Here is a 21,619-nt window from a genome sequence, read left to right as displayed (position 1 = left end):
TACACTAATATTATACATCGTACCTATATTTGTACATTTGGAACCTATAGAAACTGCATCAAAATAGTGCGTCAATAATAATGTGTCGGTATTTTACATTTCTAATAAGCGAATTAAAGCCATTTCTCTATCAATTTTGATTTACAATTTTTTATTATTTCTGTCAGTATTTATAGTGTCCCACATTTGAAACCGATAACCACATTCCAAAAACACCCGATTAAGTCGGAAAATAATTAAAGATAATCCTTAAAAAAATTCTTTTCATTCTCCAAAATACACACTAAGAATACATGGAACATTCTGAAATGAAGAGTCACACTTTATAATTTTTGTAAATCACTTCTCACATTTGAAACTGTTTCATGTTAAAATATTCAAGTCATTTTTTTCACAGTTACCCAATTTGGTCGGAAAATGTTTTAAAACAACTTCTAAAAAAAACCTTTTATTGTCTGAAACACACTGAAAATAGCAAATATAATAATCTGATAAATACTTTACATTTTGTGAATTATTTGTAATTTTTAGAAACACGTCTCACATTTGAAACTGATTTCATGCTAAGACATGAAATTCCAAAAAATGCCTAACTTGGTCGGAAAATTTTTAATGACAATTCTTAAAAAAATCTTTTATTGTCCGAAACTCATACTGAAAATAGAATGTATACTAATCTTATAAGGAGGGACAAACGAAAAAAAAACTTGCAAAAACGTCGGTTTTTAATTAGAGCTGCAAGCTGTCAAATATCACTGATGTAATCTTTAAAATATTTGATAGAAATAAAATCTTCAAATAAAGTCTTCATTCTTCATTTTTATCAATATCTAAGCCAATGAAAAATTTTTATTTTTTATATGGCTCTACCAAACGATCTGCTTTAAAATTTTGAACGAATTTATAATCGGGGCAAAATTGTTTGATCGCAAAACACGTGATTTTATATTCAAACCTGCGATGCTTTGTTTATTCCGTTCAATATTAGTTTTTTCTTAATTCATCGCATTACATTTTGCTTTCTACAATATCAATATCCTTTTAATTATAAAAATATTTAGGAAAATGATTAATTACTAGGTAACCATATTTTTATTTTATTTATCTCGTGTAAAACCTAGATTGGCAACAAAAATTGTTTTTATTGAAAATGACATTGTGGCATACGAACAGTTGAGAATTTTCAGTAAAATTAAAGCTAGCGACTAATGACATGCATAAATTCTTTATCTTCTTCATGCACCTACTATCACTTTTGATATTAGTTTTTCGGTTTTACTATAATGGAGGATTTACTCCAAGTAAGTTTCTTTTGGTGTTTTTAACGTATGATATAACTTAAAGTTTCAATTTTAAAATACATTAATTATGACTTAAGAATATTTATATTAAACTGAATTATTTTCAGAATGGAGCTTTTCGATAGTTAGTGCAATTAGCGATTAGTGCTATTCATATTTTAAAAGTTGAGGAAGACGGAGGATAAGAGAGATTTGGTTTTGTAATTATAATTTATAAATTTTAAGTTTTAAGGAATTCTTTCTTAACTAATGGTACAGTCTTTGTCGTTACTGTTGCATACTAGTTTAGTAAAAAAATCAAAGTATTTTTGTTTTGTTTTTTTGTATTTCTGGTGTTAAATGAATTAATTTTAGTAAATAATTTTCACCAATTTAAAATAATCTTTTAGAAACATGAAAAAAGTTTTTAAATGTCATGATTAGAAATTTGTCATGTTCGTTAGGAAATCTATATCGATTTTATACAAAATAATTTTGATTTTGAACAAAATTATATTGATTTTGGACAAAATAATTTTGATTAACTTCCCTTTTTTGAGCTTCACGTTAGTCAACGCATCGTCTAGCGTCACGTTAGTTTTAGGCTTCCTCTATTCTCCCTTTTTATGTTCCCAGTGGCTGATAAACTCCCATTTTCTAATTTTAATCTCTTCATTTAAGGGTTTTATTTTTTATTTATTTATTTATTTGTAATAGCATTTCATTGGTATTGGTGCTAGACAATATTCATTATAGTTTTTCCATAATTTATTTTGAAAAATATTTAATTTTTTAATTTGCATTTGCTGTCAATTTCCAAATTTCTCAACCATATAAAAGAATATATCTTATAAATGATTTATACAGATTTACTTTCACACTTAAATTCATATTTGAGCTCTTCCAAAATGTACTTAAATTTTTGAATAAATTGAGGGCTTTTACAATTCTATTTTAAATTTACCACCTTGGGCACTTATCGTTGCACTCAGATATAAAAAAAATTCTCAGCATTTTCTACTGATTTATGCTTAAGATACTTGTAACCATCATTTTTACTAATAATTTGAAGGATCTTTGTTTTGGTTCGATTCATATATAATCCAATTAATTCTGCATATTTGGCTAGAAAATCAGTTTTTTCTACAAATCTTTTCTTGATGGTAAAAACACAATATCGTTTGCTAAGTCCAAATCTTCCAGAGCAAAATAAAAATTCCATTCTATTCCTAACTTTTCCTTAGTTGATTTTTTTCTTAGTACAATAACAATAATTCTTAAGACAATATCAATTTTCTTAAGACAATAACAGTAAGTAAAAGTCCTAATAGAACTCTGCCTTGTCTAACGCCAATGTTATTTAAAAAGAAATTAGTTGGTTTTCCATCTAATTCAACGCAATCTATGCTATTACTATACAATTCTCTAATAATATTTATTAACTTCTGTAGTATACAATAAAGTTTTATAATTTGTCATAATTTGATACTAATAATTGAATCGAAATCCTTACTAAAATCAATGAAGTTTAAATACAGTGCAGCCTTATATTTAACACATTCTTCGATTATATTTCTAAGTATAAATATGTATTGGACAGTAGAACTATAACTCCCTGTTCTATACTAAGAACATTTTTAATTATGTTTTTTTTTTTATTTGCAATAATTTTGCCATAAACATTTGATGTTATTGATAATAGGATAATACCCCGCCAATTTTTGCATTTTTATAAATCCCCCTTTTTGGGTACATTCACTATCACTGAACAAAATAAATACTCGAAAACATTTAGGGAAAAGGTGAAAATTATTTTAAAAATTGTGGTTTAGGCACAAAATGGAAGTTTAAAGTTTGTCCCTCCCTTAATGTAAGCTTTCGAGATCAATTCTAGGCAATTTCACCATCTTGAATTTACTGAGGTGGAGGCGAAAAAAAGAAAAAACGATACCTATGTATTTTTTTACTTTGAATCGAATGTAACCAAAACAAAGTAGATAGAACTAATAGCTAGTAACATGTAAGAATTTGAAGTTAACAAAATAAACAAACAGTTATTTGGATTATAACTATTTACGAGTCTGGCATTGCTCTCTTAAGCAAATGAGGTATTTTTTTAAAATTATTTTTATGATGAATCGAAAGAGACCTAATGGAACTAATAATTTCAATGATATGAGAGCTTTAATGCGTAGTTGCGCAGATGTTAAAAATTAAAAGAATTTTCTAACTTCGCCAAATATATTGACAACCACTGAACAGATTTAACTAAGTGAAAAGATGAGTTGATATAATACAAACAAAATTGTTATTTTACAATTATAATACATACTCATAATCATACTTAGAACTTTCCTGAATGGGAAAAGAATGAAACATTAATCACAGAATAAATGAGCTAATTGGGGTATGGTGCCCTCCAAGTATACTTTTAATGATATAAAGGATTCAGGTTCTGACTATGATTTCTCGCAGGTAATTAGTTAACCTGCAGGAACTATTTTGTGAGCTTTGCAATTATCCATAATCTATTTACCACTGGATAAATTTTTCTGTTGTCAGTGTGAGACGTCACTGGAATTCAAATTCAGCTCGATCTTTGCTGAATCGCCTGGTTGGGAACTGAGTGCTCTATTCTTGGATTTCAGAAATTCAACATATCAGAAACGCTCTCACAACAGTCAGTTTGTCGGCCAGGGGATCATGGTGACAGTAGCAAAGTGTTCAATATTACGCAACGACCGCCTTTAATTTTCAGACTAGCTGGTACTCGTTCGTCTAAAGCTGGGTAGTTTTCATGACGCTAACGAGGATAGAACCCTGGTCATTCCTAATGGCAGTTCGTTGACTTAACCACTATACCATCCCAGGCCAAACCGAAACTTTCAAATCATTATCAGTTTTCTACCTATTAATATTCATATTATTCATATATCTGACCCCTTAATCAATATTTGAGCCTCAGTGGCTCAGAAGATAGAGCGTTTGCCACTCAATGAAGTAACATTGGTTCGAATCCCGGTGGAGGTTGGTCAATACTAGTTCTGCTCTCTGCTTGAGCTGACAGCTGTGCTGACGTGATGCAAATTATCCTTAGCGATAAACGAATCATGTGTTGGAATCCCCTTGCCATCGGGCTAACCGTGGGATGTTTTCATGATTTTCCTCTTCACGTTATGCAAATGCTGATTAGTTCCATCAAAAGTCCTCCACGAAAACTAGTTTGTACTGAAATGCTTGAACCAGAAGTTCTCTTGTCTTCTGGGTTGGACTTAAAATTACAAGGGTATGAAGTTGAACATTGATAGTCGTAAACTCAGAATTGTGTCAGCAGTTCAACGCTGGTTTTGAAATAAAACTATATACATAATATTACACGTAAGTATGTATGCCAAAATCTCATATGTATGTAAATCAAAAATAAAGTAGGCCTAAGTCATATGTTTGCATTCTTTCTAAGATTGTTCAAAATGTTTTAAATTATGTATCAGGTGAAAAAGATCCATATTTCGCCTTCCCGTATGAAGTTTTTCCTTACATTTGAAAACCAACTTCAAATTTAGATTTAAAAAAAAAACAATGGAACTATATATAGTTTTTTTTAAAAAAAACTATATCAAAGGATAACGTACTGTATTTTATTTATAATTTTAGAGTCTTCTTATGGGTTACTCAGACATGCAGATCCATATTTCATAAATTGGAATTACTACTTGATTTATAAAAGCTCACTGGAAGAAAACTGGTTAACGTCCAAAACGAAATGTACATCATTCATTGACTATTCTTTTGGAAGATGCATTCAAATGAAAAACATGAAAGAAGTAGAAAATATTCATATATTAATTCTACAAAACACACCAGCTTATCAATTTATTTATACTCTTCTTCGAAGACTGATTGAAGTAACTTGCTTGTTCTTAGTTAGATCTTTGATGGCAGTGAGTTTATTATCTTTCGTTTCTACCAGTGGTCTAATATTGATAAAAGGTGTAATATCGAACAAAGTAAGTAAACAAAGTATGCATTTTCCTTAGGTAAAAACCTTCGGTTCCCAAATGGTGTTTCGAGGAACCTTAGGGTTACGCTGGAAAGTTAAAGGTTTCCGAGAATTAGTACTTTTTTTTAACATTTTTGAAATCTGTAATTACGTTTAGATCTAATCAATTAGTTAGTTATTATTTCGGTTGCCTTTACGAAATTAAAGTAAAGTGCCAATGAAAAAAAAAATGGCAAGTTTTTATACCTTTAAAGAAAGTGTAATTTTTCTGATAAAAATGAATTAAAAAAATTATGAAAAAGAAACAGGGTTTAAAAAATTGTAATAGTAGTTGTTTATTAAGTAGGGGTTCCGTCGAAATATGGTTGGAAATTTAGTGTGCAATAGCCGTAGGAACAGCTGGTTTAAACAATTCCATTTGTAATACAATCAACGTTATAAACTGTTAGAGAAGTTAAAAGTACGGGATATAAAATTCATGGAAATAGTAATTTTTTATTCATAGAATTTTTGTACAAAATTTTTTTCAAATGGCGCAAAAATTATATTGACGATTATAACGCGAGCTAAGGCTATTTCATTAAGTACTTTATTTATTTATTTAAATATAGTATCGAGCCAAAAGTTATTTTCGGTTCCAGGAAAAAACTCCATTTAGTTTTACCAATCGTTGGAAGGAAAGAAAATATTATTTAGGAAAAAGTTTCAACAAAATATGACTATCATTACCGTTTTTAAACAAAACCGATTTTTATTCCAAAAAATATTTTCCTACTGAATTGGTAACCCACTTTAAGAAACCCTTAAACAAAATAATTCTCTAATTGGGTACTTACACTTTAAGAAGAAGATCACAGATACCTACACTTGTGACCAGCTGATCTGTTATGAGTAAAATGGCATATTAAAGTTGAGCTAAGTTTCTCCACATAAGCTAGAATGTTATTTAACGTGAAGTTAATTAAATACAGTGCCGTATCACGCGTCGAATTTATTGAAATATAATTTTTTCTCGTCTACGTCTCTTACCATTTGAGTTTAATCTCTTATGCCATTAAAATTAAGCACTAAGTTCGTGAAAATCCAAGTAATAGAATAAAAGTTATTTACAATTTTATTTTTATTCGCAAATTAAATATACACTTAAAAATCAATCGAGGCAGTAGAGAATGTAATTTCTTAAGATAACAAAAAGTCATTTTTAAATGGATATATTTAATCTATGAGTAATAAATAAATAGCCCTCAACTCTGCGCTTTTTTAAAGCTGTTTTGTATCTGTAACATGCTGCGAAATCGAGCTATTTACAAAAATCCAATGATGGTGCCGCACGATCCAATAAAATCTTTCACAATACGAAAGTCATGCTTCAAATACATCAACCGGCCAACCAGAAATAGGAAAGTTATTAAATCAGAAATTATTGTTACTTTAATTGAACCTTTTCAAATGCGAGCTATAAATCTCTATATTACATAAAACAGAATGGTTTAATACAGTTTTCTATTGATGCTGGTGCATTTTTATTAGCCGGAAAATCACATAGTAAGATTCTGTTCCCAAATATTAATTTCCGTACAATTTTTTGGTTGTCATCTAGATAAAATTAATAAAAGTCATGAGGTATCGTTTTCCTATTATAAAATATTTTTGTATCTCCAATTTAAAGGTATTGACCCGTAAGATATATTTATCTTTATTCTACGCTGCTTTTATTACGTTTTTGACTTTGAATGCTTACTAAAAAAAGTTTAAAACGAAAAGCGTGTTTCATTATTATAATGTAATTCTATGATATTACCTTAATATGCTATATTTTAAGATATAATTACTTAAATCTGTGTCTATATTTAATAACCGGCTTACCATTATTATTTCTGGGGAAAATTAAATTAATTTAATTTTATGGGTAGGAGTTAAGAAGATTCGTTAAATCATTAAGAGATTCGATCAGGTTCATCCACAATGTGGTGCATGCACAAATTGTATTTAATATATCAGCCTGTTTGATAAGCTAAAATATTAAATTATAATTTTTGCGCTCGCTTTATTAGTAATTACAATGAACTTTTAATTTTAAGTGTTATTTTAAAAATGCATTACTAAGTAAAATTATTTATGTTCAAAATGTAAATCTTTAAAGAATCATCAGGGAAATGTTTGGACGTGGGAAGTAGAGACACGAGCGCGAGAAATTTTTTTCAAAAATATTTGAAAATTTGAAACTAGAAATCGGGAAAACTAAATAAGAAAAAGATATAATCTTGTCATCAGCTCACACGATTATATCCGAAAAAGAGTGCTTTCTAATATTGTATTAATATGGCTAAAGCAAAATATATCAAGACAAGAGTGAGATATATATATTTATATAAATAAACACATTGTTTAAAAATTGTAATCGTGTGAAAGGGAAGCATATTTTTAAAGGAAGACAATAAAAAGTATATAAGAAAAAGCTTTCTCATTTAATGAAATTGTGGAAATTTAATTTATAACTTAATTTATTTTCTTTATTTCACAGAGCAGAAATGGAAAACATAGCCCTCGGACTAGTTTACCAAAAAGTGAGTATCTTTGTTTTCTATCCGCCTTTTATTTTTGTATACATTCGGATCTATGTTAAAAAGTCGAATGAATGATTTTTTTCGATAACGTGGCTTATTCATCTCAGAATTCTTATTAGAATCTCACTTTTTTTAGATGCTATGATAATCATATGGTTTTAGAAGTGTCGACATCAGAGGTTAAGAAAGCATACGAAACTAAGTCATTATCATAAATCATGTTTTTGTATTTTAACTTTATGAAGTTTTATGGACATAAAGCTGGTTATTTCTTTCTTTCTATATAACAAATCGATAGTAATTCTGAACAATACGGAATAAGAAACAATACAGAGAAAAGTTTAGTTTAAAACATTTATTTTGATTTCATCGTGTTCACCAAAATAATAATTAGATTCTTAATTACACACAATTCCTGAGAATTAACTATTTCTTTCTATAGGTACGAGAATAGTTGTGATCACCTTTCTACTATCTGGGATTATACTTCTATCAATCTTAGTTCCTTTTTGTGTGGAAACAAGTAATGCTTATAAATGTATTAGATTATTTAAAATATAAATTAGATTATACATATTATGTAAGTGGAAACTAATTTTTATTTGTCATTTAAATTTAAGTAAACAATTTTCAGTTTCCTAATAAATTTTTACATAGAACATCGTTATTTGAATAAACGAAATTTATAAAAGATTCATCATTCACCGAGCTTGGAAGAAAATTGTTCATATCCTTATCTAAACTTTTTCTTTAAAAAAGAAGCACTTTTTAAGATTTTTAATGAATTAAAATCCCAAACAGGCTTATCTTTTTAATATTTTTAATGCGTGAAATTTATTTTAGAAAATCTTGCATAAAAACAGCAAAATTTTGTGTCTAAAAAATTATGAGTACAGTTAATTATATATGAAATCATTTATTCCCTAAAATAAAATGTAGTTCTCACGCTCTTATGCTATGCAATTTAAACATGTTCTATCTATGTGACAATTTAAGCTCCAGTTATAACTTTTTCAAAGAACATGTGTGTTCCATCAAATTTTTCATCACATAAAGAAAATTAATAATTGAAAATTTGATGTACTATTTCGGTTTTTAAGACTATTCTAAAAAGGATGCAGGCAGGTATGCAGTATTTCAACTGCCTTCTGATTGGTGAAGTTACTTTCTTACTTAGGACAGCAGATATAAACCGCTTAAAATATCCGTGAAAATTATTTCGGATTAATTTTTATGGATTTTAAACATTACACTTTAGCAGACAACAATTATGAGGATAGCTTGGGTCAATTTGAAGATACATCAAAACCATTGAAATGGACTGACTTCTGGAAAAGTGACCAAGCTGAAAAATGCTAACAGTAACTCATATTTATGGGCAAAGAATTACGTGAAGCTATCACACGCAAGCGTTTTGAAATGTTGAGTGATGGTATGACTCAACATGTCATATTGGTGCAAGACTTCAAATAGGAAATCTGGAGCTGTCCATCTTTTACAGTCCAGATTTGGTCCGCAATGACTATATCCTGTTTCTAAAACTGAAAAAAGGTCTCCGAAACAAAATCTCTTCACAGACCTTGTTATAGCTCTTGTTGTGAAAACCAGTGCCGAGAACTAGTAGAATGGACTACGATTTTTTTTTGTTTTTTTTTTTGCCCTTTTGAACATTATTTAAATATACTCTCGTGTAAAATGAATGAATAATAATTTCGGAAATGTGATCAACTACAACTTCTAATTTCATAGCTAACTATTCCGATTTTAACATAAGATTTCATATAATTAATTTGGTAGCAAAATTTGTGCTTCGATAAAACGTTATCTCAAAAATTGCAAATTTTGACAGCTAGGCAATTTATGTATTTATTATAACTAAGACTTTAGTGAAAAATAACAATTGTTGAAATATTTTTTAGTTTATGGTAAGGTTCTTCTATGGCAAGTTGAAGAAATTTTAACTCCTTCATCACCAGAACAAAACCTAATTATAAGAGGTGATAATAGTTTTTTCTTCCCTTCAGATTTTATCTAAATATTCCATCAACCTGATTATTTTCAAAAAAAGAAATATAAATTATATAGTTGTGTCAGGTGGGATAAAGAAGTCACGAAATTGAAAGCTATAACTTTTCAATCATTATTAAAACTAAAATTTATTTTTTGTTCTAAAGTTAAAAAACTAATAAATTTTAAGTTATTGCACATGAAATTAGACTAATTGTGACATTTTATTAACAAAGAAATGGCAACAAGTGTGATGTAAAATGTTGATATCAAGCAAAAAATTTGTTTTATAAATTCTAAGGCTCCGAATTAGAATATGACATTTACATTGAGGCCACTTGAATAGTTTCTTAGATATTTCCCTTCGTTAAAAATGCGTTTCTTTTTCTGCATATAATAGGAGGAAAAATCTTGCCATCATTGAGTTGTCTCTGTGAGGCACAGAGGAAGCATGTTATTTACCTTATGCTTATTCCGTAGTAAAAAGCATTCTCAGATTTTTTAAATGCTTCTAAAAATGAAGATATTTTTATTATATTAATTTATGCATTATAATTTTTCTTTAATCTGTTAATATTTATATTGACAATAAAAAAACTTGGAGGCTCCATCCCCAGTACCCCTTTGACAGTTTTTTTAGAATTATTTATACTACTAATTTATACTATCGCTTGCTCATTTTATACTACTTTATTTTAATCTAGTTTTGTGTACAAGGTGTTAATCTTTTTAAAGTAAAATTTTAAAAATATGCAACATATACATCCTGTGAAGCTTTAGTTTTATGCATAAATTTAATTTAATTCACGTACATTACGATTTGATATAGTTCATTTCAATAATACTTAAGGATTGCTTTTGGAATAAATATTTCATGGAATTTCCCTATATATCTAGTCCTGCAGTTCAATCATCAAGCATTTAAAATGTGTAAAGGCTTTTATTTTATAAGTTTATGCTTGATTTGATGACAAAAGTAACAAATGAGAGGGAGAGAGGCAGAGAGAGAAGATAGAGAATATTTCTCCCAGTTGACATTTCATTTTTTTAACCATTAACATATTGATACAATGTAAAATTATTGTATTTGTTTTGTTCTAACATAAAACTACAGTATTTTATTGCTGTTTACAAAATGTTCCGTGTATAAACGATGTTGAATGCGAAGCATAATTACGGAGGTTTGCTAAGAGCGAATAGGGGGTGGAATCTGCTAGTTATTAAAAAAAATTAGATTGTATAAAATGGTTCAATAAAATAATTAAAATACTAAAATAGTTATTTATTCATTTATTTGATTTTTTCTCAGTGAAAATTTTACTATCAAGCCCAGGTTGAAATAACTTTTTTGAAATACTATCATTTTTAAAATAAAGAATTATTTTTACTATATAATTAATAATTTTAAAAGTATGTAGTTTCTAATTATTAAGTCAAACTCAAGCTAAATTTTTTACAACTTTTTTTAATACTTTTTATTCTGTACTTTTATATTTACAGTTTTAATAGGAAATCAGTCATCTTTTTTAATCTCAAACTTATTTAATTTCAAGATTTTAAGAGAAACATTGTTTGATATTCATGCTTCTGGTATAAGAAAACACATACCGCAATCTCTACTCCTCAAATTCTACCTGCAAATTCAGCTATCTCTGATTAGTGTAGTTACTGGAATTGTGATCAGCAGTTTGTATCTATTTCCGGTTATAACTGTTTGGGTAAGTATGCATGTTAAGAATGTAAATTTTAACAATTCCTAATAATAATTTTCAAACTTGTTTTCTTTTTTTAAAAAAATCCCGACGGAAAATTTTTTACAAACATATAAAAAAAAAAAAAAAGCTTACATGTAGTTCTAATTTTATCATATAAGTTACTATCATAATAGATTTCATTAAACCACAAACTGGTAATGTCTAAACTAATTTATGAGAAAGGAAAATATTATTTTACAAAACAAAAAATGTTGTGCTCGTTTTAATCTTGTCATTTTGTTATTCTTATTGTCCTTTCAAAGATAACAAAGATTATATAACGAATAGAAGTAAACTTTCTAATTAAAATAATTTATTTAAATCAAAAGCTAAATTTAAGTTATACAAATTGAAATAAATCATCTGATCAAATTAACTTATTATAGAAAATTTAATCAACTCACGAATTCACTTGTTTATATCATAGAGCAGTAATCGAGGTGAAGTGAGCATTATATGTTGATTTTAGTTCTAATAATGAAACCACGTGAGAAGTGAACAATCCATGAGTTAAATTCTTTACCTTCCGTTTCTTCTTGTTATTTCAATGGAAGTAAATCAATGCACGAATTTTAACGAAAAAAAAAATCTTTAAATGTGATCTTTTACTGTTCTGCATTTCAATGAAAGAAAAGGACATTATACATTTTCGAAGAATATTATTCATTTCAAAGGTAAGTCATTTTTTATCAATTTCTGGTATTACATTGCATTACTTATTTTATGAATGGCTCTATCAAATCTCTATGGAATATCTAAATAAAAGGCACAAAAAGTTATGTGCGTTTTATTTATATGACAAAATGTAATTAAACTCGAACATATTACATATAGGAAAGAATAGTTCATATGAATGTTAATAATATGATTTGAAATTTTATATATTGCTTTCAAATATATTTCTTTTCCATCAAAGTGAGCATTTTTCTTTTATATTAAAAATTGTTGTGTTTTTTTTTTAAATTATAGTATAAATAATTTTTCTCTTCCAAGTATCATACGTTCTTTCTGGCATGCGGCATTACTAGAAAATTCTATATTCTTTAGTTTAAAATAGAAACAAAATAATTTTTAATAAAGAATACTCAGTTAAAGTTTAAGATAAATGATTTATAGAACAGAATTTTTTTTAAAACTCCTTAGCGTTATTAGATAACTGACTGCAAACTTAAAAATTTTGACTTTAACTCTAAGCCGATGACTAATGCATACATTTTCGAAAAGAATTTGTACGACGTCATAAGGCAGAATTAAAAAATTTAGGCTTGAACAAACTAGAAAATTTACTTCGGAATAACTGAACTAAATAATTATTTAGCCCATTTATTTAAATCAACTGTCTTAAAAAATAAAATTATTTTCCAGTAAGTCTAATATATCTTTAAGAATGTGTTAAATTTATTTAGAAGATATGTAAATATATTTTGCAACAGGACTACTTACTCTTAAAAAAAAATTTTTTTTAACTCCCTTGAACATTATGTTTTAACTCTTACACAAAAGATGTGCTTGTCCCTTATAACATACGTATTACTTATAATTAAGCTCCTTGCTTGAAATTAAGTGGAATTTTTGATGCTCAATCCACTTTTCATTAATTTTTGCAGAAACTAACAGTATTTTTCTATCGAACAATTAAACGAGGATCATCCAAGCTGGAATTTCCAAGTAATAATATAACGAACATATTTACTAATAGTTTTAAATTTTTATTTCAAGAGCTTATGAAATATGTTGTTTTGTAGGAGTTCAAAAAATGATTATAGAGAACGTTCGAAGTTTTCCCGCGTCTCTAGAACCAGAGTTCAATGTGGACCGTAAGTAAATATAGTTATAATGTAATTTCACGGTAATATATATAAGTAAGATAAAAAATAGCAAGAGCAAAAAAAGAAATAAAATAGAAAAACGCTTTTTAAATTAGTAGAAAGCTACCAAAAATAATACAAATAATACATTTCTTTTAAAAATTCTTTTAAAAACTTTTTAAAAATTAATAAAGAATTAAATAAAATAAGCCAGCAACAAATTAAAGAAAAACATATAATCTCGTCATCAGTATATTCTAATATATATAATTCTCTTACGTGGCTCCCCCTCTTTTCCGCCGGTGGCAACGTTTGCTTTGTTTTGTTTACGTTACTATTTCTCTTACATGGCAAATCGACCAATGATTGCCGCTAAAAATGTCGCATGCCAAATCTAGCTGAGGTGGCTCAACGTATAGCGCTTTTAAAAACGGAAACTGAAATAACCAGAGAGCATCAGCTGCGGCAATCTCATACTATTAAGCTAGGCAGAAGTGAGTAGTCTTTGTCGATAGATCTCTATTTTAGCATTCTGTCGTAATCGCTTTTTTTTCACGAATTTATTTGACGATTTTTGATTTATATCACGAATTATACTATAGCACATTTCTAATAGGTTTAACGAATTACATGTCATTTATTTGAACTCAAATTTATTTTAATGACTTAGTATTTACTAAAAAGATGTAATTTTTTTTAAAAAAAAAAGTTTTTATATGGATTTGAATGATTGTTTTGAATTCTTAGAATTTTGTAAATTTGCAATGTACCTAAGTTAGTAGCGAGCGAAACGAGCTTGGTTGCGTTGCAATTTTGCGAAGATTGCGTAGCAATTTTCGGGGGTTGGCGAGCCAACCTAGCTTTTTATAATTTTTTTTCAATACCTACATTTATAAACATTTTTAAAAAAAATAATTTTTAAAAATACTTATAAATTTTAAAAAAAAAAATTTCTTACCAAAAATAAATTTGTTAGTTTTGGTAATTTTCTTATTCATTAAAAATGTCATTTCCTTTTTATTTATTTCTTTGTTTTTTTTTTTATCTTGTTATATGGATTCTATGTACAAAGTGGACAAAAAAGGAAGAAGAAGAAAAGGATCACCTTGAATAATTTTTGATCTAATGATCGGATCTTCACTTTCTAGGACTCAATCTTTAAGGTTTGAGGGGGTGACTTCAAATATGCTAATTAGTCAATTCAGACAATATTTTAAAATCCCAAAATCAGATACAAAAACGTACATTCTCTGTATAAACATACCTTTTAGTAGACGAATTCAGATCTCTAATGTTAATTTTACTTTTTGCATATTTCGTCATATCTCGAGAACTTTCTAAGCGAATTTAAAAATTTTTGCTCACGATTTTAAAAATACTTTTATCTAAGGATAATCCCATGTAAAAAATAAATTTTAGCAAATATTAATTATTTTCTATTATTTAATTTAATAATAGACGAAAAGATTTTGAATTTTAAAGTATGCAATTTTTTACATCATTTTAAAGCATCTAATTTTAGATAAAATACAAAATTCGAGCGAAATCAGGTGAATAGCTCCAGAGAAAGCAAATTTCAAAAAGTCGTATATTTAGAGTTCGATTTCTCAGAAACTATTCAACTGATTTCTCGCGAATTTTGTATTTTATCTAAAATTAGATGCTTTAAAATGATGTAAAAAATTTCATGCCTTAAAATTCAAAATTTTTTGTATTATTGCTAAATATAATAATTAAAAAAATTTACTAGCATTTATTTTTTGCATAGAATTATCATTGGATAAACAAATTTTATAAATATGTGCAAAAAAAATTTAATTCGCTTTACGAGATATGGTGAAATACGTAAAAAGTAAAATTAACATTAAGGGGTCCAAACTTAGGACTGCTCTCGTGACCAAACTATTACGACCATATTTCCCACATAGCAGATGCCCCATATATTTTGTGAGTCAGAAATCCGAATCCGTCGAAAGAAAGGTATGTTTATTCAGAGAAAGTACGTTTCTGTGTCTGACTTCGCAACTTAAAATATTGTGTCTGCACTAATTAATTAGCATATTTAAGATCACCCCTTTGAACCATAAAGATGGAGCCAGGATGGTCCATTATTTATTTTTTTTTTCAACATTATAATTTTATATGTTATCTTAAATATTTAGCAAATAAATAAGTTCTCAAATTTTAATAAAAGTTAATGCATTCCAGATAGTAGGACAAAAAATTCAAAAACTGATGTAAAAAATCCAAGAAAAATTATAAAATCAAAAAGTAATTATTAGCTGCTTTTTACACATTTTCTTTCTTCATTCATTTCTTTTCCCTGAAACCTGAATGATAATACTAAAGAGAATTCCACTCAGAAGTCATCACGATGCTTTTCTTAAAAATTCTCCAAGCCTAGCTGTTTTTTGCACCCTCTAGCAAAACTTAAATGAAACTGTTAGTTATTACGGTATGTATGGAAGTAAAATCCAACACATAACCAAATGATTACAGCGAATTTCGTAAATTCAGCTTAAAATAATAAAAGAAAATTGATAAGCTCGTCAATCTAGCAAATAGTTTAACTTTTTTGCCTTTGAACCGTTCTTTTGCCTAAAACCGTTTGGGCAAATGTTGCCATTTTGCCTCGGATTGGAAAAAAAAGAGTCACCTTTTTCGTGCTTGAATATTAGAGTGAGAATTAAAATTCTTCACATATTTTTCTATAAAGTGATCTTTGAATGGATTCCAGTGTTAAAATATTTTTGTAAACAATATAAATCTGTAACAGCCGGGTAAACCTGTGCATTTTTGAGTTTGTTGGAACTAATACCTAATACTGAAGCTCAAAAATCACATTTGGTTTTTGAAAACTATTGCTCTTTATCTGCTGTCTGGCTGTGATGCGTTGAGAGTTAAAATACAAAATTTTACAATTATTTGAACAAGTAATAGACTATTAAATAAATTTATATCGCTTAAAAAAATTATATGTTACTTCTCTTAGTTGCACGGGAACTGTTACGTGATGAAATAATTGTAAGACTTTTCCATTTTACCACTCAACGCATCACAAGCAAGCCAACTGCAATTCATTTGCTTCAAATTAAAGTAGAATATTTTAGGTTATGTGAAAAAAAGAAGAAAAAAAATCCTGTACTTTCTGTAGGTCATCATTTGGTTTGAAGGGGACTTTTTAATCAAGACAGACATAAAAATTGAACCTAAAAAAGAACACTTTTTTTTATTATCAGAATTTAACAATGCAAAATTTAAAATTATTTTCATATATTTTTTGTTTAAAACATAAGAAACTCGTAAGTGAAGATTTTTAATCGATAACTGTGTTAAGATCATTAATTTTTGACACACTTTAATTATTCAGAGGAGATGCAATTATGTAATTTTTTCGTGTTATGCTGAATGAAAATTGCATTTAACCATAATGAAAATTGCATTTAACCATAATGAAAATTGCATTCTAGAAATGTGGCATCTTCTTCTAATTTATTAGAGAAATTATAATTAAATGTACTTTATATGTTCTTCAGCATTCCCCCCCCCCCTCTTTTTAGCATACTTCTAATCAAGGATAAACTTCCGATTCAGTCTCTCAACAATAAATTAGATTATTATATAAGACGCGCGATAGCCTCTAAAGAAAAATCATGCACTAACGCAAAATCTCGACACCGTACGTATTAAGGGTGGTGAATCCGAAACACCATGTATGGTCGCAACATGATTAAAACGTTTTGCGTCCAGCTGCGTTAATTATTTAAAATACAATGAAATACCTAAATACAATGGATTTGAATAAATGCGTTACCGTCGGAAATAAGGATTAGTTCATAAGTAGACTCAAAAACTTTTTGTACGCGAGTTGACTAAAATGCAATTTTTGCCGAGGAAACCAAACGAAAGAAATGTTTTTGAATTTTTAAATATACGCAATTAATTTTTCTTCTCCAAGAAATGAAGATAGCGACTTAATTTAGCACGCGAATGTATTCGAAATCTGTACGTAATTGATTTAAAGATTATTAAAAACAACTTTAACTTGAATTATTTGTAAACATATGAAAATATAAGTTTTTTTTTTTTTATTCACCAGACATTAATCCTACGCAACATAAAGTTAATGCAAAATTTAATCAATATTTGTAAGCATATAAAAATATAACTATTTTTTTTTTATTCACCAGACATTAGTCCTACGCCACATGAAGTTAATGCAAAATTTAATCAAAGTAAAGAAAGTAATAGCTGCTCTTTATCAGACGAAAAAAGGCCTTCTCGGAATGGGAGAAAGCATTCACGTTTACCTAAAGATAATGAATCATTTAATGAAAATTTTAATGGTTATGCGTCTGCCAGCCTTCCACCGATGAAATTTCAAGATAACGGAGAGACAGCAGAGAAACGAAAGAAAATAAAACGTCGATACTGACGCTCAGGAACTTTATAACACAAGTTGACTTTATTGTCAAATTGCCTTTATAACTCAAGCTAACTGAAATAAATTATGTTTAGTAATTTGAGTGTTTTCATTTATAATTAGTCAGTAAGAAACATAAGTCTACACCAGTTTTAAAATGCTTTTTTGAAGTTATGATATATTTTACCTGACGGGGGAGGGGGCTTTGTAATTTGCTTATTTTTGCTGACAAGGAGATACGAGAAATTTTTCTTAAAAAAGCAAAATAAACACGCTACAAAAAATTTCACATGAAAGAATTTCAGAAGTATAAAAGTTGAACTCGGAAAAGAAAAAATTGGAAAAAAAAAATTCTTCTATATGTTTTGCAGATCAAGAATTTTGAACGCAAAAGGAAAACAAAAAGTTTCCTATAGATTTTTCGACTCACAATTTTATTAAATGGATTAAATGTTAAATTTGAATTAAATCTTGAATTAAATGAATGAATTAAATCTTATTTGAATGAATTAAATCTTATTTGAATTAAATCTTAAAACTGAATAATAGTTAAAGTCAAAGTAAAAATAAAAACCTGAGGGGGGGGACCTGCAACTTTCTTACATAAGCATGCACCATCCTTTGTCATTAACCAAATATGAAGAATAATGATTAAGAACTACATGATAAGCTATCTGTACAGATATTGGTTTTTGGACTAGTACGCACTTTTCAATTTATTGAAGTTCATCATTCATATGGCGTTATTTGACAACCAGAAGCAAATAACTTCAGCCTGTTTTATAATCTTTTGCTTGCCAATACATATTCATTTATTTTTTATAATGATTGTATTTGGAGCAGCTGTGGCTCAAGGAAAAGATTGGTTGTATTTGTATCCCAATGAAGTGACCCAAGTTCGAATCCCAGTGTTTGCAGGAAATAACGAATTTTTCTCCCTGCTCATACCGACCACAATGCTGACATAAAATAACCTCTGTAGTAGATGGATCATGGGTCAGAATCTCCTTGGTTTCGGGCTAAGCATGGGAGGTCTTGATAGTTTTCCTCACCAAGTAACACAATTGTTGGTTAGCTCTATCAAAAAGTATTTCTCGAAGGCTAGTTTGTCTCCATGGTTGATCCATGATTTCCCTTGTGTTCTATCGGTAGTCGTAAACTCAAAATTGGCCCGGCTGTTCAACGCCGGCTATAAAATAACATAAAATTATTGTATTTGGTTCAAACTTCTTTAGAGTAAAGCAGTGTGTATTCGTATGAAGTTATTCGTCAAAAACCATTATTTGTATAAATGGAGGCTCGCCCCCCCCCCTTTAATTTATTCGCTTAACCCTGATTCTCTGAATCTCATTAATAAAACTGCTTTAAACTTTTCATACCTATGGGGTCATTTAAAGTTTTCCCTTACTGTGATAACCATTTGTTTTAGGTACTAATTCAAAAGCAGTTGCGTTGTAAACTTGTTCATTTAAATAATTGATTAATAATTAATTCATTAAATTGTTTGAGTTAATTATTAAAATGTAAATTAAGTTTTAATTAGTAACAAATTTTTAATTAATTGATTAATATTAATTATTATTAATAAATTAATTATTTTTAAACTGCATCAAAACAATTGCTAAATATTATAATAAAATTAATAAAAAAAGATATGAACTTGAATAATTTTTGCTCTAATAATAGGGTTTTCACAAACTAAAAGCCTATCCTATGTAAATTAAAAAGTGCTAAATTAAAAAAACGTACTTTCTCTAAATAAACCAACTATTTTTTCGATGGATTTTAATCTGTGACTATCAAAATTCAAAATAAGGGGGGTGGTCACAGTTTCGAAATTAAAGTCCCAACAGCTGAAAATTGAGCCTGTTAATGTTGATTTAACTTTTTGCGTATTTCACCATATCTAAAGAAGCAAGGATAAATATTCGAGTGTATTCGAGTGTTGCGATCGCGAATTTCTTTTCCCGTTCTTCCTCTTCTTCTTCTTCAAAAAAAAAAAAAAAAAAAGGTATTTGCTTGCTATACATTTAAATAACATCCATAAAACGTACTTGTTCACTACGACCACACACACTGTACAAACACTGGCACATATGAAATAAAAATTCTCTGTATGATTCGATGGCAGAAAAATAATCCAGAATAATTAAAAATAATTTCTTCGGGAGTAATATATTTCTTTAGCTCTTTTATATAAAATTAGAGAATTTAATATTGTTAAGTTTTGTTTTCATGCATTGTAATTCATTCGAAGTGGATAGAAATTTTTTTTTTAAATTAGAGGGAGAAGTAAAATTTGGAAGCAACAAACTTATAAAGGAAGTAATGTTTAGTCTTTGAGCTAAAAATTTAATGATAATTAAAATTTGACTTTGAATCAAAAAGCATCAAACCATGCATTATGGGGGAAAAAATAGCCAACACAAACCTTAAATATGTGAATTAATTAGCTCGGACGATATTTTAACTACGAAATGAGACACCAAAATGTGTGTACATGTTCAGAAACAAAGAGTGGACTGCTTATTAATTTCCTTTTTTGCTTTTTTGGACCATATTTCAGGAAGTAATAAAGCGAATTAAATTATTTTTTTGCTTCTTATTAAAATTTTATTTATGTAATTTTCAAAATCAAAATTTCAAAATTTGATGGAAATCATTGGAATAGTTCTTCAGAAAGAACTATTGAAAAATACAACTGCTAAAAAAGGCTATTTTTTGGACATTTTAATAAATTTTCTTCATTTTTAAAAAGCATTATTTGCTTGCGATATTTTTGTAAGTGAAAAAAATCGGAAAGAACTTAGAAATGAGATTGGTTAGAAAATGATTAAGAAGAAAAATGAGAGTGCGAAAAATGAGAAAACAAGGAAAAATGCTTAAGAGCACACATGGTTTTATATGTTAAGGACCATTCTCGCTGGATGTGGTTCACTCACTTCCGATCTTCCTCCTGGAAGAATGAGAACATGATTGGTGAAAAAGATTTTCGCCCTAAACACTCACCAATGGAGGTCGCCGATTTTCTCTCCGGTGATCAGATGTGCGTGAACCGCATGCAATAATATTGGTCCTTTACAGCCCATAAAGTCACGCGCACCGTCTTTTGTTCTTTTTTTTAAAACGTAACACTAACCCATTTATTAATGAGAATGTATCAAACGTTTTGTTGACTTTTTTGCTCTCATTACTTTAAATTCATTAATTTAATTACCGTCCCGCAGTGGACTGATCGTTAAGACACGGTTCCCAGCAGATCACCGAAGTCAAGCATCACTGGCTGCGGTCAGTGTGCGGGTGGGTGACCACTTGGATCAGCTTGCGTAGGGACCGAGGGTGTGTGGTATTGGTCCTCGTTAAGCTGTTCTACCGTAAAGTGATTGACTTCACGTGCAGGTTGTTGGGCTACCAAATAGGAGGTGCCATCCCCTCTTCAGAGGATCAGCCAATAGCCCATTGTGCAGCTCTAGTGCGACGTAAATAAACTACAGCAACAACATCCGCGTTTTATAAAAAAAACTCGACTAGTCGATTTTTGCCCCGCCAATGCAGGTCGTCGTGCAGGTCGTCGGCCTACCGAAGCTGGGGTACCATCCCCTCTGCTGAGGATCAAAATTGTGATGTCATGTCTTCGGATCATCCTCAGGGATGTTTCCCAGACCGTCGCCAATAGCCCATTGTGCAGCTCTAGTGCGACGTAAATGAACAAATCAAATCAAATCAAATCAATTTAATTACCAGGTTACTAGCTATGTCACCAAGTTGAGTTTCAGGATT

At 28.8% G+C, this 21,619-nt stretch overlaps 1 protein-coding gene across 2 annotated transcripts; it reads left to right on the top strand.

The window, feature by feature from the left end:
* The first annotated feature begins 1,117 nt into the window (after positions 1–1,117).
* On the top strand, positions 1,118–17,915 carry LOC107456665 (uncharacterized). 2 transcript variants are annotated; one of them, XM_071181461.2, is made up of 9 exons: positions 1,118–1,301; positions 4,935–5,287; positions 7,805–7,847; positions 8,290–8,370; positions 9,767–9,844; positions 11,355–11,572; positions 13,216–13,276; positions 13,354–13,425; positions 17,607–17,915. In XM_071181461.2, exons 1-9 carry the CDS (start codon positions 1,214–1,216, stop codon positions 17,849–17,851), a joined length of 1,239 nt encoding a protein of 412 aa, XP_071037562.1. In that variant the 5' UTR covers positions 1,118–1,213; the 3' UTR covers positions 17,852–17,915. The 2 variants fall into 2 exon arrangements, with proteins under 2 accessions (XP_071037562.1, XP_087006317.1); XM_087150191.1 differs by lacking the exon at positions 9,767–9,844.
* Positions 17,916–21,619: the final 3,704 nt, after the last annotated feature.

The sequence above is a fragment of the Parasteatoda tepidariorum genome, chromosome 8, assembly GCF_982258835.1.
Source record: "Parasteatoda tepidariorum strain Cologne lab strain chromosome 8, Ptep-v5.0, whole genome shotgun sequence".
Taxonomy (NCBI): Eukaryota; Metazoa; Arthropoda; class Arachnida; order Araneae; family Theridiidae; genus Parasteatoda; species Parasteatoda tepidariorum.
The sequence above is the reverse complement of the archived record's forward strand: the minus strand, read 5'-3'. Positions and strand labels throughout refer to the sequence as shown.